This window comes from Perca flavescens, chromosome 5 (genome assembly GCF_004354835.1).
Source record: "Perca flavescens isolate YP-PL-M2 chromosome 5, PFLA_1.0, whole genome shotgun sequence".
NCBI classification, from domain to species: domain Eukaryota; kingdom Metazoa; phylum Chordata; class Actinopteri; order Perciformes; family Percidae; genus Perca; species Perca flavescens.
Genome location: NC_041335.1, coordinates 35,096,101 through 35,112,448, shown reverse-complemented (window position 1 = coordinate 35,112,448; position 16,348 = coordinate 35,096,101). Strand labels below are relative to the sequence as shown.

The window sequence follows — 16,348 nt, the reverse complement described above, 5'->3', positions numbered from 1 at the left end:
GATACAGTATTAGGGGACCACTAAGGTCTATATATAAGAGGCTTCAGATACAGTATTAGGGGACCACTAAGGTCTATATAAAAGACACTTCAGATACAGTATTAGGGGACCACTAAGGTCTATATAAAAGCATCCAAAGAGCACCATGTCATGGGACCTTTAAGAAGTAATAACCACTAATAAACCAGCAAGGTCTATCATATCAAAATATAATCTAGGGATGTATAGCAATTAAAAAATCCCAACTATAATTCGCCCACCCAAATGGTACGGATATGTTAAATTTTGGGTCTCTTCCCGTGGACTTTTACACAGTGTAGTAGATTAAGTTTAATCATTTATTTCCATTGGTTTTTTATTTAGTTTTTGCTTGCACATTTACTGTTTGGGTCTTACTGTATTTTAACCATTTTTATCATGTGAAGCACTTTGTGACTTTGTCTGTAAAAGGTACTATATCAAATAAACGTATTATTATTATTATTATTATTATTATTATTATTATTATTATTATTTTTATTTTTAGTGTTTACTGAACAAGAGCCATATTAAACCCAAGAACTACTGACCAGTATGAAGGTATGCAGGACACGGGTGATGCCATTAGTGTAGTGACAGTCTGTATAGTCCCCCTCCTGCCAGTTTCCAGAACGGTCACAGTATCGAGAGGCTTTTTTCTGCTCAATACCTCCCTCCACAGACAGGGAGGGGTAACGCAACTGCAGGCAGTACTGATGTGAGGTGATGCCTGCCAGAGTTCTGGGCCACCTGGGGATTAAAAACCAGAGAAGAATGAGACGGCTGACTCTTTACGTATTAAATAATAACCACCCCTTTAACTGTAACTGACCTGAACTCCCCACGGTTGTTGACAACTTTATCCTCTGGACAGAAGGAGGCGCTGTTCTCCAGGACCACTATTTCAACGCTGCGAGAGGTATTGCCCCGCCCAGTGGAAACCACACACTCCCACTCTCCCCTGGCCTCCACATGTACGTTCAATAGAATAAGCTCGCTGGATAAGAGGGATAGAGACGGCTCATTATAACACATTATCGCCACATGCTCCGACGTGTGTCTTAAACAATAAGTACATCAGATCACTCAAAATGTTCTTTGCACAAGAATAAAAAGGGTTATGAAGATTTGAATATTACGGAAGAGGATTAGGCCAATCTGAAAAATGCATTTGATTTATGAGTTTAAAGTCAGATGTCTGAAAATAAAGTCAGAATTTTCACTTCAATCTTACAATTCTGACTTTAAACTCAGAACTCAAAACTTTTTTTCACATCCTCTTCCATAGAAAATTGAATAAGCTTGTTGGCTAAAGAGGATATTGACAGCTCATTGTAACACATTATCGCCACATGCTCCAATGTGTGTCTTAAACAATAAGTAAATCAGATCACTCAAAATGTTCTTTGCAGAAGAATAGAAAGGTTATAAACATTATGGAAGCGAATTAGGGCCAATGTGAAAAATTTATTTGACTTATAAGTTTAAAGTCAGAACTCTCAATTTAATCTCACAAAAGTCAAAAATTGTGTTTTTTTACACCCTCTTCCATAGAATATATAAAATAGAATAGGCTCACTGGATAAAGAGGATAGAGACAGTTCATTATAATACATTATTGCCACATGCTCCGAAGAGTGTCTTAACTATTAAGTTTATCAGATCACTCACAATATTCTTTGCTTAGGTTATAAACATTTGAATTTTACGGAAGAAGATTAGGGCCAATGTGAAAAATGTATTTGACTTATGAGTGTAAAGTCAGACTTTAAACTCAGATATCTTAGAATAAAGTCAGAACTCTCACTTTAATCTCAGAATTTAAATAAATGTTTCCCTTGTGGCCCTAATCCTCTTCTGTAGAATATAGATATAAAAAGCGCACTGGATAAAGAGGATGGACACAGCTCATTATAATACAATATTGCCCCATGTTCCAACGTGTGTCTTAAACATTAAGTTCATCAGATCACTCAAAATATTCTTTGCACAAGAATAAAAAAGGTTATAAACATTTGAATGTTACAGAAATGGATTAAGGCCAATCTGAAAAATGTATTTAAATTTAGACATGTTAGAATAAAGTCAGAACTCTCACTTTATTCTCAGAATTCTGACTTCAAACTCAGAACTTAAATCCATTTTTCACATGAGGCCCTAATCCTCTTCAGTAGGATAAAGAGGATGGACACAGCTCATTATAACACAATATAGCTATTATGTTCCAATGAGAGTATAGCGCCATCAGAACTCTCAAGTTATTCTCAGAGTTCTGACTTTAATCTCACAATTCTGACTTTAAACTCAGAACTCAAATACATTTTTCTTAAATAAATATGGCCCTAATTCTCTTCCGTAGGATACAGAATAGAATAACCTCACTGGATAAAAAGGATACTGACAGGTTAATACAACACATCATAGCCATTTTGTTCCAACGTACAGTATGTCTTAAACATTAAGTTCATCAGATCACTCAAAATGTTCTTTGCACAAGAATACTTGTTTTTTTTTAAACATTTGACTACAGACAGCCTCTTCAGAGGACAAAATAGAGCAGTCAGACAGTTTGTGTACCTGGTGATGAAGGTGCAGTCGTGCAGCATGCTGTTCTCCAGCTGGACACCCATCTCTGGGTCAGAGGTCACCAGCTGACCATTGTGACGCCAGTGTAAGGTGGTGATCTTGTCCACCAAGGCGGCGGTGCAGTGGAAGGGCAGCCGATCGCCTTTGAAGACCACCTGACGCTGGGACGGCAGCAGCGACAGGGTGTGCAGCTCCAGAGGACCGTCTAAACAACAACAAGGTGGGGGGGGGAGAGATGCAGACGCAACCGTTACACATCACTCTGAATTATTTCTGCTGCTCTCTCATTACCCAACCTCAGCTAAATGTTTCCACAGAAGCCATTATGAGCGTGCTGTTCTAGAGCAGATTGGATGCAGACAGCAGCAATTCGTAAATGCAACCCACAGGATTAGTTGTCAAGACGGCTCACTGTTGCTTTTAGAAATATGTCCCTGCTGAGCTGCTGGGATTGATCTCTTTCACTCTTTGGTGTAGTAATTCTTAAAAAATACTGCAACCGTCTTATGAATGCACTGTCATTGTCATTCACAAGCCAATGATCTCTGAAACAAAGCGGTGAACCGCCTCATTTATATGCCTCATTCTAGCCAGGCTCTCACCACAGCTCAGCTGGCTTTCCCTTAGTCCACGCAGGGGCTTTCCCTTCAGGCTCCTCGGGTAGGCACACAGGGTTTCGTCCCCCAGCCGGGCCGAACTGCTGCGAAAGAATCCCGGGACCCAACGTAACCCGCAGTCGCACGACAGGTAGTCTGAGTTGAAGTTCCTGGAAGAGAGAAGTGATGGTCATTTATCAAACCTTTCACTCTAGCTGGCTCAGACACTGTGTTATCGTGTTATCTCTAGTTGCTCATTATCGGATCGACATATCACAGCAGATTTATTCTGGATCAACAGAAGTACATTTCAGGGGGTAAAGTATGACATCCGGCGCTGTCAGGCTTTGTCCCTTATACCTTCTGCTCTCTGTGTGTCGCCGTTCTTAAAATCCCTTAGCTACAGGAAACAACAACCTTCAAGTTTGCCAGCTACACGCTGAAAATGGAAAGATTTGAAGAAAACTTGGATCGTGCCACGAGGCAGGCCTGCTTGGTTCTTTCGGGGAATGATCGTAAAGATTTACAAGGAATATGTTCACGGCATGTCCTCTCTAACTGGGACATTTTGGGACCGATTGGTGGGGATTGCTGTGGACGAAGTACACTCAGCAATACACTGGTAAGAGCCAATGAGGTTTAACCATGTATCAGGTAATTTAAATAGCTCTCGTTACTGTATTGTGTCAAAGGTTAATTTAATATTATATGTGGCGTTTTAAAAAAAAAAACGAAACTTTATTCTTATTCGTCACAGACAGTGTGGTGAAATTCAATTACTGCATTTGATCCATCCTAAGCATTAGGAGCAATGGATCAGGCACGCATAGACATCAAAGGAGGCTTGAGCACGTGCCCTTTTTCTGGGGAACCTTTTAAAAATAAATTTAATAAATTAATATATTCCCATTTGCGCACAGCTTTCCTGTCAAACAAATGTATTTATTGAATAAAAACATATCCGGTCGGGAGATTAGACTTTGTTGCGTTCCGATTAAAATAAATTGGTAAGGAAATCAGATTTGTCTTAACATATTTAATGTTTTGTTTAAAAAACAAAAAAAAAGAATCCTTTTTTCACTTGAGCCCCTGCCCCTCAAAATGTCTGTGCACGTCCCTGCGGTGGACAATTATAGATACAGCATGAGGGGAGCAACTTGGGGTTCAGTGTCTTGCTCAGGGACACTTTGAAATGCTGCAAGTGGAGCCTGGGCTCAAACCACCAATCTTGTGGTTGAGGAGCGGCCTCAACCACAACGACCTTACTCCACAGCGCAGTGTAAGTAAGGTCTGGCAATGCGAGACTATTCCAGGCTTGATGCATATTTGTTACGTGACACCCACCCCAACCCGATATAAATATTACAGATTTATTGTTTTCACTCTGAAATCAATTGACTGTTGTATGCAAGAACTGGCAGCACAACAATCAAGCAAAGGTCAGTCTGCAAATATTTAAGATCTGAAATTTCAGATCTGAAATGTTTGCAGACTGACTTATCTTCTGATTTGTGGTTGCCTAGGTTCAAATGAAAATATCCAAATTCAAATAAATACATGTCAAATAAATCCTCATTGTTTATTTGAGTTTTTCTACAGGCAAGTCGTTGTAAAAGCAAACCCTAGCCAAATAAATATGAACTAAAAATAAACTTTATTTTTGTCTACAATATTAATTGTTTTATTCATATATGGAATGGTATGCTGGGAGAGTGCCGGCAGTGTCCACTACTCACACTAGCTTGAGGGACGGCAGCTCCTGAAACACTCCAGGATCCATGGTCGATATGATGTTGCCAGAGAGGTTCCTAGCAGTACACAAGATAGATATGAAGTTAACCCCATAGATTCCCCGCAATGCAGAATATTGTCCATATATATATATATTTTTATAGGATCAGTTTATCTTTCTCTTACAGTTTAGTGAGATTGCTCAACCCCTGGAACATGTCTGCAGTCAGGCAGCCAATGCGGTTGTTGGAAAGGTCGCTAAAAGTGTAAAAAGACAAAGGAATGTATCGGTTATTTTTGAATCAGGGGGACTCGTCACAGACTGTGATATCTTGACTCTTTCAATGCCCATGTTGTTTTTGTGATATCAGATCAAACACTACTTTCTGTAGAGCTGCAACTCTTTTTTGGAATGTTACAAACTCCCAACACATTTAACATTAATCAAGAAAATAATCCACGGATTAACCAACAATGGAAATAATCGTTAGTTTCAGCCCTAATTATCCGACATACAGCTCAAACTTGACAGGATTTTTTTTCCTGGTATTGTTCGTAAGTAAATAAATAGTGATTTTCCACTACTAGAAAGCTTTGCAAGTTTTTTTTCAATGTTTATTTGTATAGGGACAAGTATGCATAGACCTATACCCCGCCACCACAGCATTTATAACCTAAACTAATTTGCAATGCACGTCCCTAGATAGAGCCTTTTTTAAATACAATAACTAAACACTTAGATAAAAGACAGTAGAGAACACAAACTCATCAATAAATACAATAGATCTTAAAATGTAAAGCTCACAAGAACATACAGACAAAACAATACATAACAAATTCCTGTTGGATGCTCCAAGCGATACAGAACCCAAAGCTCTAAGTTAAACATCTAAATAAGCACGCCAGCAGTCCCTGCCACTTTCCCTTATCTCTGCTCCATGGGACCCCTGTAAAGGTTTAATCACTAATGGGGTAAAAGCAGGGCCCCTGTTCTGAGTGTGATGTATAGCCACCGCCAGAGAGGGATCTGCTCTGTTGCACCTCTGACACTACCCAGCCGAGAGCTGTCCAGAGCATGTGTTTATCTCCCCTTGTTTGTTTTGAGAAGCCCCAGTCCTCGCAGGGAAAACACAAGTAGGGGGAGGAGGGAGTGGGAGTCACGCGGCGCAGCACAGACGGCTGGCTCCGCCGACCCACGCCGCAACCAAAAACCTCGGTGTCCAAAGAAACAATGAGTGAGCAGTGAGTGGCTGCAGCCTCCCCTGTCACATCCAATGATGTGCGAGGAGCCTCTGCGTGGTCCTGAGGTTTCCACGGGGGTGGAAGCGGGACGCCAGAAATGACATCGCAGGGACACCGCCAAGATCGGCAGAAACAGTCATTTTTTTTTATTGCTTGTTCTTTTGACAGATTTTTGGGTCTTATATTTTAAAAGATGTACTCTTGTGAAACACTTTGTGATAGAGATGATCCGATACCAGAATCGGAAAAGCCTCTGATGCTGCCTATAATGCTGGTATAAGTATCGGCAAGTACTGGAGTTTATGCATAGACCCAATACCATGTAATTTAGCCCAATTGTAACGTAATTGATGTCTTTTTCTGTTGTGACTGTCAAACTAGATAATAAAAGAGAGGGTTACACTTTACTTGAAGGTATCTACATAAGAGTGACATGACACTGTCATGAACGTGTCATAAACATTATAAACAAGTCATAAACATTTGTGACATAACGCTTCTTTTAGTAAGTGTCATTCGGTTGTTGTCATGACAAGTTATGGTTAGGGTTAGGGTTAGGGTTAGGGTTCATGTGTCATGACTGTGTCATGACACTCTTATGTAGGTACCTTCAAGTAAAGTGTTACCAAAGAGAGTTCTATGGCATTCTGGCCGAACAACAAAGATAGAAATCATATCACATCCATACAGGGATAGTAGTATACATCTGTAGCCTGGCTGACACCAGACCCTTCAGTTGTAACTGAGAGTGGTTCTGGGAAAGGTTCATTGACAGCTCATTTCCAAAGGGGCGTCACCAACGGACACCGCTCAAATGCCTCTGGGCGCAACTGGATAGTCCTTCAACCAATCAGACCAACGATCTGGGTGACGCTTCGGTACCCGTCATGTTAAATGTAAACAAAAAGCTGCTTGCCATCGCTGCGCTATCGTCGTCGTGTAAAGCCCGCCTCAACGGTTGTGATTGGTGCCATGATTTTGGGGACATTGGAAATGGGTTTGAATGGGCTCTTCGCCAGACTGACTTGCAGAGCAAATCTCAAATTTGCTGGAAGTTCGTCAGGGTTTACCCAGGTTAGTACATCTGTTAAAACATAATACTGTATATGACAAGTTCAGGTATTGGAATCGGTATCGGGAAGGAAACAATGATCTCGGACCATCTCTACTTTGTGACCTTGTTCTGTAAAAGGTGCTATATTAAATAAACCTATTTTCTGGCACGAATTGAAAGTGCGAGGAATCTATTACATTTTTGAGGGGCTTGAGATGCTTGGAAACTCACAAAAGTTTGGCACACATTCCAGACCTGGCAAAAAAAAGGCAAAGTTCTGCAGTGATTTGGCTCAGATGTGGCCGGTGGGCTCCATAGCGCCCCCAAATGCACCCCATGGTTCAAATAAAGTTCCTTTGATGTTCACCAAATTTGGGGGAACATTGTTCTCATCTTTAGGACAGGTATATTATTTTTCTAAAAATGTTTTGCCTGACAGGAAATCAGCTTTGATTTTGTGCGTTCATTTTACGATGTTGTATGTTTGAGGACTTTAGGATGCACAAAAACTTTCAAAACTTTGCAGGCATATTCAAAATAGTAATTATTTCGATTTGATATTGCATTTTCGGCTTGGGCGCGGCATGGTGGCTCTATAGCGCCACCTAATTAGTTTTGACACCAGTAGCGCAATATAACGCATGACATCTGCCATGAGCTGCAAAAACATACCTCCTTTAGATCGACACAGCCTGTTAAGATAGATATGAGGGATATGTGAATGATGCTCATATGATTTAAAAAGCTACCCTGACTCCTTCATTTGTCTCATACCAAACAATTGAATGATGATTTCTGTTGATATGTTTGCTGCTCTGAACCCCGAATGGAATGTAAATCATGTTAATGTCTACTTACAGTTTCCGAAGCTCAGACAGGCCCTGGAAGGCTCCAGACATGATGGTGCTTATTAGGTTGTGCTTGAGGTCCCTGAGGAGAGAGGACATATTAGGTGGATGAGAAAAATGCATACAGGGATAATGTTGCCATGTCTTAGTGGAAAAGTTGTACATTTTGAGAGATATGCTTGTCTGATTCCTCTTGCCGAGAGTTGGATGAGAATCAGGACCCCTCTTACGTCTGCACCTGGAGCCAGCAGCTTAGCTTAGCTTAGCACAAAAAACTGGGAACGTGGGTAAACTGCTAGCCTTGCACCGTTCAAAGCGGACAAAATCCAGTTACCAGCACCTCTAAAGCTCACTAATACAAAAACTGAAATTTTAAAAACAACTGGCTCCGTCCAAAATTTCCGTTTTAAAAGGCTAGCTTTCAGGCTAGCTGTTTCCCCATGTTCACAGTCTTTATGCTAAGCTAAGCTAAACCAGCTGCTGGCTGTAGCATCATACTTAACGGACAGACATGAGAGTGGTATCGATCATCTAATGTCATCTAACTCTCGGCAATTCCATTTTATTTATAGTGTCAAATCATAACCGAAGTTATCTCATGATAGATAGAGTAGGTCTAGACCACACTCTATAATTTACAGAGACCCAACAATTCCCCCCAAGAGCATGCATTTGGTGCGACAGCGGCGAGGAAAAAATTATTTTTAGGCAGTCATCTGCAGCGACCAGTTGGGAAGAGGGACAGAGAAAGAGGCAAAAAAAATAAAGAAACATATTTGCCAATATGTTGAACTATTCCTTTGACGGAGAGACTTCTTTAAATTTCAAATGAAGGGGAGTGGAGACACATTTCCTAAATGTCCAGTCAGTGAGACGCAGCAGGGGATTTCTGCACACAGATAGGAACTCTTATCCCATCAGCCACCTGGGCCTGAGGTTAGCAAGATGCAGATGCTTGACCCAATAAAGTATTAGTAGAATTAAAACTGTTCGTCATTTTTCTGCTCGTTTCGAAATGACTGTTCCCTTGATAAGGTTGGCCATTGCAAACCATAAATATTAATTCTTTGAACTGCCTTTGAAGATGTAGTATCATACTATCTGCTGCACTTTTCTCCACCCTCTTCCCATTCCGCACCCACACCCATGTGTTTAACCATTCAGCCAGATGCCCCTGTCCATCAGATAACCCGCATTAGATTTTGAATCCAAGACGGTTTTTTTTATTGGCCAGGTGGGAATATTGAGGTTAAAGCAGGTCAAAAGAGACGGGGTTATCGGCAGGACACAGCCGCCGTGTGTAGGAATGCGATCCATGGTCCTACAGCATAAAAAAGGCCTGCTCCCATCGGACACATGGTCACAGAAGAGGATTTCCTTCCAGGAGCTCAAAAGCATCAACGCTGTGGCCGCATTTTTGTCTAATTCACTTCTACCCAAGATGCCACTGTGGTAGGCAAACCTCATGGGACTTTCTGATCCTTTTTGGTTTTTTTTCCTACCAAAATGATCCGTCATCACTGTTCTCGACCACGCTGCCTCACACCATGCACGACCTCAGGCATCTCTAAACCATTGTCTTGTCCGCTTTCCAGGAGATGAGCTATTTTGATCAAACTACGGGCAGGAAAATTGTTTTAGAAAATGGCTTCCAGTAAAGAATTACACTGTGCAGTGCGGTATGGCCTGGATAGAGTCAGAGATCGGGGGTTTTGCTGTTGCGCTACACTCTCGCAGAGCCACCATCGCTCATATCTGGATTATAGATGGGAGACAGGTTATAATGATGGAGCAAAAGCTATCTGGCCTTGCACCAAAAGGCTGAGGTCCGTTCTGTTTGTATCAAAGCAGACAGCCTTGGAGAGCTCAGCCCAGCTCTTTGAGTGCATGCCAGCTTGTCACTTTGCAACAACTTCACAGCTTTACGTTTCCACCTCTATGACTCTGACCAAGACGTAAAAGTTTGTTCTCTGTAAAAAGTTTTTTTCACTAATCAAATCAAAGACGAGCGTGCGTTTGACACGAAACAAGATTCCTCTCCAGCATGTGTGTGCAGGGGGCCTTGCTGGCCTGTCACAATGTGTGCAGTAATCTTTGTGTCCTGTCTGAATGTACATGTGTTTCTGCATGTCAATAGCTGTATAGGATTTGTTGACCAGAGAACAATACTGCTGTTTCCAGTCTGTGTGTCCCGGGGCTCATTAGCGCAGCGATGAAAGACGAGGCACTGCCCACTATTTCCTCTCTCTGATGAACGTCTCTCCCCTCCCTGTCTGGGCTTTTCACACTCCCACACACACACACACACACATTCATGTGCTGTGTAACATAACACTAACCTCCATGTATATTGTAATGGTTTTAAAACAATCCTACAAGTAAGCAAGAACTAAACACCAAATCCTGAATAGGTTGCTAGATAACTTTGCCAGACCTTCCTCCACAGCGCTGCGGAGGAGGGTCCGGCTAGTCCACACAGCATTCCGGGATGGGAGAAAATGGTTTATTGGCATTTCTTTAAGACAATCACAATCGTCATGGACGGCGATAAGCCCCGGTGCCGCTGCACAATAGCCTCGGGAAGGAACTTGTTTTGGTGGAACATATATATACGTTCCAAAGTTGTTTTAGTTGTGCAACAGAAAACTCAGATTGGACAGATAGTCTAGCTAGCCGTCTGGATTTTAAATCACACTATATTGTACAAGACAATAAATAGAACACATTGTGTAGTTGGGTGGTTTTGAAGCACCTCGAGCTTTCTGAAGATAAACTTTTTGCCCAGTGTGAGAGAGAGTATCAGCAGGCCACTACTTCTGATACACTCTCTTATCACCAAGCTGGGGAATGTGGAGGAGCTCACCAAAGTCAACAGGACTTGAAGGCACTGCGCTTAGCCCCACGCCATAATCCAGGCTAAATGTGTGCTGCAGCCCGTCGCCCACACTCTCCCATTTATTTCCAACTTTCTTTCCGACCTACAGTACAGTAGCTCCAGCGGGCCACATACTCGGGCGATGACTTGTCTGCGTGCCCTCTGGAGTAGACAGCGCCCTCCCTGACAACAACTTCACAGCCCAGTGGCCTCGACACCGATGACAACAGCTGTCGCCAAGCAAGGGGATAATAGCAGAGGCGAGAAAGTTCAAAGCTCCAGGCTTTGCTGAGCATGAAAATATCAAAGTCAAAAAGGTTAGATGTTGCAAAAAGGTTGAAAGTAGCTATTACTTTTTCATTATCTTCAGCAGTGGCGTGACGTTCTTCAAAAAGCTACGTGATCGGTGTCGACACGTTATTATTCCTCTTTTGAGTTATGCTTTGTAACCTTGGGAAGTGCAGTGCTTTATCCCCTTCGCCACATGCGGCCGGGCCTGTGTGATGGGGTTGCGACAGACTCAAGCTCACTCTCAGCCCAGAAGGGCCCACTGTCTGCTGCCGCTCGGCCTAACACCAGAGGCTGCCATTAAGAATGTCTTTTCCACCCCCCCCTCCAAAAAAAAAAAACTCCTCCTCATCAATGGGGCTGGTCCTCTGCCATTCTGAAGAGTCATTTCTCTGCGGGTATATGGGATGAGCACCTGGGCCCCATGCAGGCTGGAGAGGAGCGATGTGCTTGTAGGGCAGCGAGAGGCTAATAATGAAGACAGGGTCTGTGAAGCGCTCCAGACGTGGAGTGCTCCATTATCAGGAGCACAGCAGCAGGGACTGGAGTGCTCCGCGGACATTGTTTAGGCCCCTAGGCCCCGGAGGGAGCTGGGAAAAACGACTGAAGCCAGGGAATGGCCACTCATTATCGCCAGACTGGAATCAAGAATTTCCTGTTTCTGGCATTTTTTTTTTAATGGAACCGAGACACAGAACTAATACCGAGGGAACGGTTGCATCACAGCGAAAGGAACAATCAAAACCAGAGAATCTAAAACAAACATTGTATTTTTTTTTTTGTTGATTCAGTTTTTGTTCTGTTCTTTTGTGACTGGTAAGGGGGAGAGAGGGAATGGGAAGAGATTTTTTATTTAATTATTTGTTTGTCATGTCCGGAATACATTGCTCCTTTTCATTCAGGACTTGAAATTTGGTGTTTGCACTCAGTTGTTTATGAAATAAACTTATATCAATAAAAAAATGGAAATACATGACAAAACAGGGACAACTTCTGTCCTTTAATCGTATATATATATATATATATATATATATATATATATATATATATATATATATATATATATATATATATATTTTGCAACTAATATAAGCTGCCTGATGACAGAAAACAAATATGTCTCTAGATGGATTAAGCTTTGTTGGAACAAAATGCAAGAGGGGGCTAACTGGCATCTTGGTTCCTGACAGAGGTCGGTGGAGACCATTTTTGTGCTGCGTGTCATTTCCTGTCTGGTTGGCGTCTCGAGCAGAGGCCCTTGCTCGTTTATTTTTACAGTTTCCTTTTTTCTTTTTTTTTTTTTACTAGCTAGCTTTCCCCTGTAGGGAGGGGCAGGTGGGTCAGGGGATTCAGTACGGAGCAAAATCGGCCCTGTGTTTGGCCCCGCAGACCCCAACCTCCCTACTCCTCAACACACTTGCTCACAATGGGGGCTCTGTAACACAGGCCCCAAACGTACTCCTGCCTTCCCCCCAAAACAGGAAACCGGGATCTGCCGAGCTCTTGTTTTTCTACTAATTTCCTGCTTTGCTGCCCCTTCCCCAGATTATTTTCTTTATTTTTTTTTTTCCCCGGTTCCTCTCAGATTGGATACCTAATCAACTTTATTTTATCCATGTTCATTTGGAAACTCATTCACTTTGGTGCAGCCATGAAGCTACAGTAAAGGAGCAAATACAGACTGTTACATTAATAAAACTGCTGCCATTTGGTTTGCAATTAGACAGATATTTAAGATATTTCCTGTCAAACCTGGACAGTCACCACCTGATCACCCACCGCCATTTAACGAATAAGGTCCACAGCTCTGCTCCTGACTGACAGTTACATAAACCGTGGATCCAACTGCACAGAAATAGCATTATTCACTTTTATTTGAAGTGTAAAATGTCCTAAGTTGATTATATGTTTCGATAGTCCGCAGCAAGACGAGCTGGAGATTATTCTGCCAAGGAAAACTCTGGAACCACTGACTGTTAAGGACTTCAGTCCTGGCTTTTGAAGCGGCCGAGAGTAGGGGGCGATGCCCGCTTTGGCTGCTCTGTTGATTTTCATGAGATCTACCAGCGTGCACAGCAGTCAGAAACAATGAACATCTATGGCTTTTAATGGGACATACAGTAGATTGTATTATTTTTTTCAGATTAATGATGATGTAAAGTCAAAGTTTCTCACAGCCCGAGGTCATGAGAGAAAAGGCGGCAAAATGCTATTGTGTGTCTGTTTTCACACTTACTGATTCTGTCAAATATATATGATCTGATAAGACCCCGAAGTCTCATTGAACATCTTTCCCAATAAGTTAATAGACTTCGAGTTGAAACAATGTAGACATTATAACTGGGAAGGAAACAGGAACAAACGCCTTTCATTCAAATTATCAATGAAAAGGGAGGCTCATGTCCGTGAGTGAATTTACAGCCAGTAGGTGGACTACAGCATGTAGCGAGTGGGAAGGGGGGGGAACAGTGAGAGACCCAGTGAGCTGGGAGAGGGGAGATACAAAAATAAAGCAGAAAAAGGAACACAAACGGAAGTGGGGGGAAGTATGTCCAGGGAAAAGCTTGAGTTCCTCTGGAGGAAAATGCCATTGAAACCATATCAAGTTTGCCGAATGAGTGAGAGAGAGTTACTGGCGTATAAAGCGTACGATTTGGTAATGGGCTTATGAGGGGGCTCGCTCGCTGTTTCAATAAACCCCCAGAGCCACGGCTGAGCTAGGCTTGCAATACAAACACACCCCGTTCCTTCAGTTTATCTGAAAGACACATCTGGAGTCTATCAACTCCAGCAGAACCCCCCTTTCTGTTTCCACTCTCCAGCACGCTTAACCCCTTCCTCACCCGCTCCACCCCTTAATGTCATGCACTCTCATCAGGGGACTATTGCCTAACCGGGGGCCACTCATTGGCGTGCGCGAGCAAACATACCAACACAAATTTTCATTTTTTTTTATTTATTTTTGCAACGAGGAAGAAATGAGACGCTGCAACCTCCACAACTGGCCTACAATCTGAACCTTGTCTTACCCACACTGGTCTAGACAGAAGGGCTCCGAGCCACACATTCTCCACTGTATTTACATGCTATTGCGCTGCACACCTCTGCTTTGTTCCCACTCATCACGATAATTTGCCTAGCCTGTGTGGAAATAATGTTAATCTCCCGCTAAGAAAAAACAACTTCAGATTTATACAAGACAACCTGCAGGAGTGTGCTTTTCCTCTCTCTCTCTCTCTCTCTCTCTCTCTCTCTCTCTCTCTCTCTCTCTCTCTAGCCACCATACCATCTTTAGCCATCTTGGCTCCACTTCCTCTGTGTCAGATGGTAAAGTTGTTTAAGTTGGACTACTTCTTAACCCCAGCTGCTCAGAATGGCAGAGGCCATTTCAGGGTTGGTTTCAGAGAGGCTCAGGCAAAGACAGAGTGGCCAGTTTTTCCCCTTTTTTTGCAAAACAGACACTATCAATTCTCTTTCCTGTACTTCCCAATCTCAGTTTAGTATACTCTTACGAGGGTCCAAAGTTTGGACTTCTCTGCCTTTAAATTTTGTTTTGAATTTTTCTTTAATTCAGTTCAACCTTCATCCAACCTATATTTTCCGTATATATAAATTGTGTATACTTGCATGTATTATGAATCAGTGTTCTTGATGCGCGTGTAACATTATTAATAGATGCATACAAATTGCGTAGAGAATACACAATACACATACATTGATGGGATTTTCTTCCTGTAATATTCTGCCTGTCACTTTCCAGGCCCCTGGTGGGTTTTTTAGGCAATTCTCTTTCACATTTACCTTGCAAATGATATATTATATCCTTTTATTATTTTTATGTGTAAATAAATTAAAAAAACTAAACAACAAAACAGTCAAAAGAGTAATGGATTGGTGTGATAATAGTGTATACCGTATATATATATATATATATATATATATATATATATATATATATATATATATATATATATATATATATATATATACATATATATATATACACACATATATATATATATATATATATATACACATACATTTTATGTCATGCTTTCCTAAACATATCCAACATCTGCACATTCTCATTCCCTGTGTGACTTTTTGGTCACAGGTTTCAGTGCAAACTTCCTTTAATTCTTGTTGCTCTACGAGCATAACTCACAAGCAACACCGTATTTCCTGCTGTTGAATGAAAGCTGTTGTAAGTCAACAGGAAGTTTTCTTAAATAATCTTGCATAGTTCCTGCGCAAACTCTTCTGTAGCGCAGACAAAAGTAAAAAGTACAGCCGTGTCAGGTAGATTTGTACTGTAGGGATCATTTTTAGACTCCCTTTGTTGACAAAGTCTATCATGCTGCCAACACCTTTGAGCCTCTGACCGGTCCTAACGACAAGCATCGCTCCTGCCTTTCAGACCTGTTCCCTGCGAGCGCCCCGCTGCTTCCCTCATCAATCATCATCGCTGCCCTCTGCTCTCCCTCTCTGCTCCCTGCTCCCTCTCTCCCTGTAGGGTGAGCAGAACCTGGTAATGAGGGCCCCTTGTGCCCCTGCCTGCCTGTCCTGTGTCCCATGGTGCAGTGGGGCCCAGTTGGACGAGAGCCAGACTGCCTCGGCCCTCTTTCGCTCATTATTCTCATTACCTCGCCTCAAATCAGCGCAGGACAGGCTGCTGGGATCTGTCCACAACTTATAAAGGTCCCGGCTCGTTAGCGGAGCTGCCAGTGTCGGAGCCCATCAGAAAGGGCGTGCACAGAGGTGCAGGTACTCAAATAGGTACAGTATCTGGGCCTGATGATGTGTATGAGGCTACATCTACACTACTATGTCATTTTGAAGCAGTGTTTGGAGACAAAAACTATCTCCTTCCACACAAGCGTTTTAGACTCCATAGTAGAATTACTCTCTGTCCATATTAAAGGGTAACTACCGTTTATTTTTTTCAGCCTGGCCAGCTCCAGCTGAAATGAATACATGTGGTCACTGAACTATAACGACCTCATCCACATTGTCGAAATCATTTGAGTATTGAGCCATTACATTGAAAATCTTTTAGATTAGTCTGGCTATCACCAGACCAAGCTCAATCTTTTAAGGTTGAACATTAGTC

At 42.2% G+C, this 16,348-nt stretch overlaps 1 protein-coding gene across 1 annotated transcript in view; it reads right to left on the bottom strand.

Moving 5' to 3' along the window:
- The window catches only part of adgra2 (adhesion G protein-coupled receptor A2), a 64,078-nt gene that overhangs the window by 13,259 nt on the left and 34,471 nt on the right, over positions 1-16,348 (bottom strand). The window contains exons 3-9 of the mRNA XM_028579297.1: positions 8,086-8,157; positions 5,118-5,189; positions 4,937-5,008; positions 3,207-3,370; positions 2,596-2,809; positions 851-1,015; positions 570-768 (exon numbers count right to left, since the gene is read on the bottom strand). Of these exons, the coding sequence (XP_028435098.1) occupies positions 570-768; positions 851-1,015; positions 2,596-2,809; positions 3,207-3,370; positions 4,937-5,008; positions 5,118-5,189; positions 8,086-8,157 (958 nt within the window). The remainder of the gene's footprint in view (positions 1-569; positions 769-850; positions 1,016-2,595; positions 2,810-3,206; positions 3,371-4,936; positions 5,009-5,117; positions 5,190-8,085; positions 8,158-16,348) is intronic.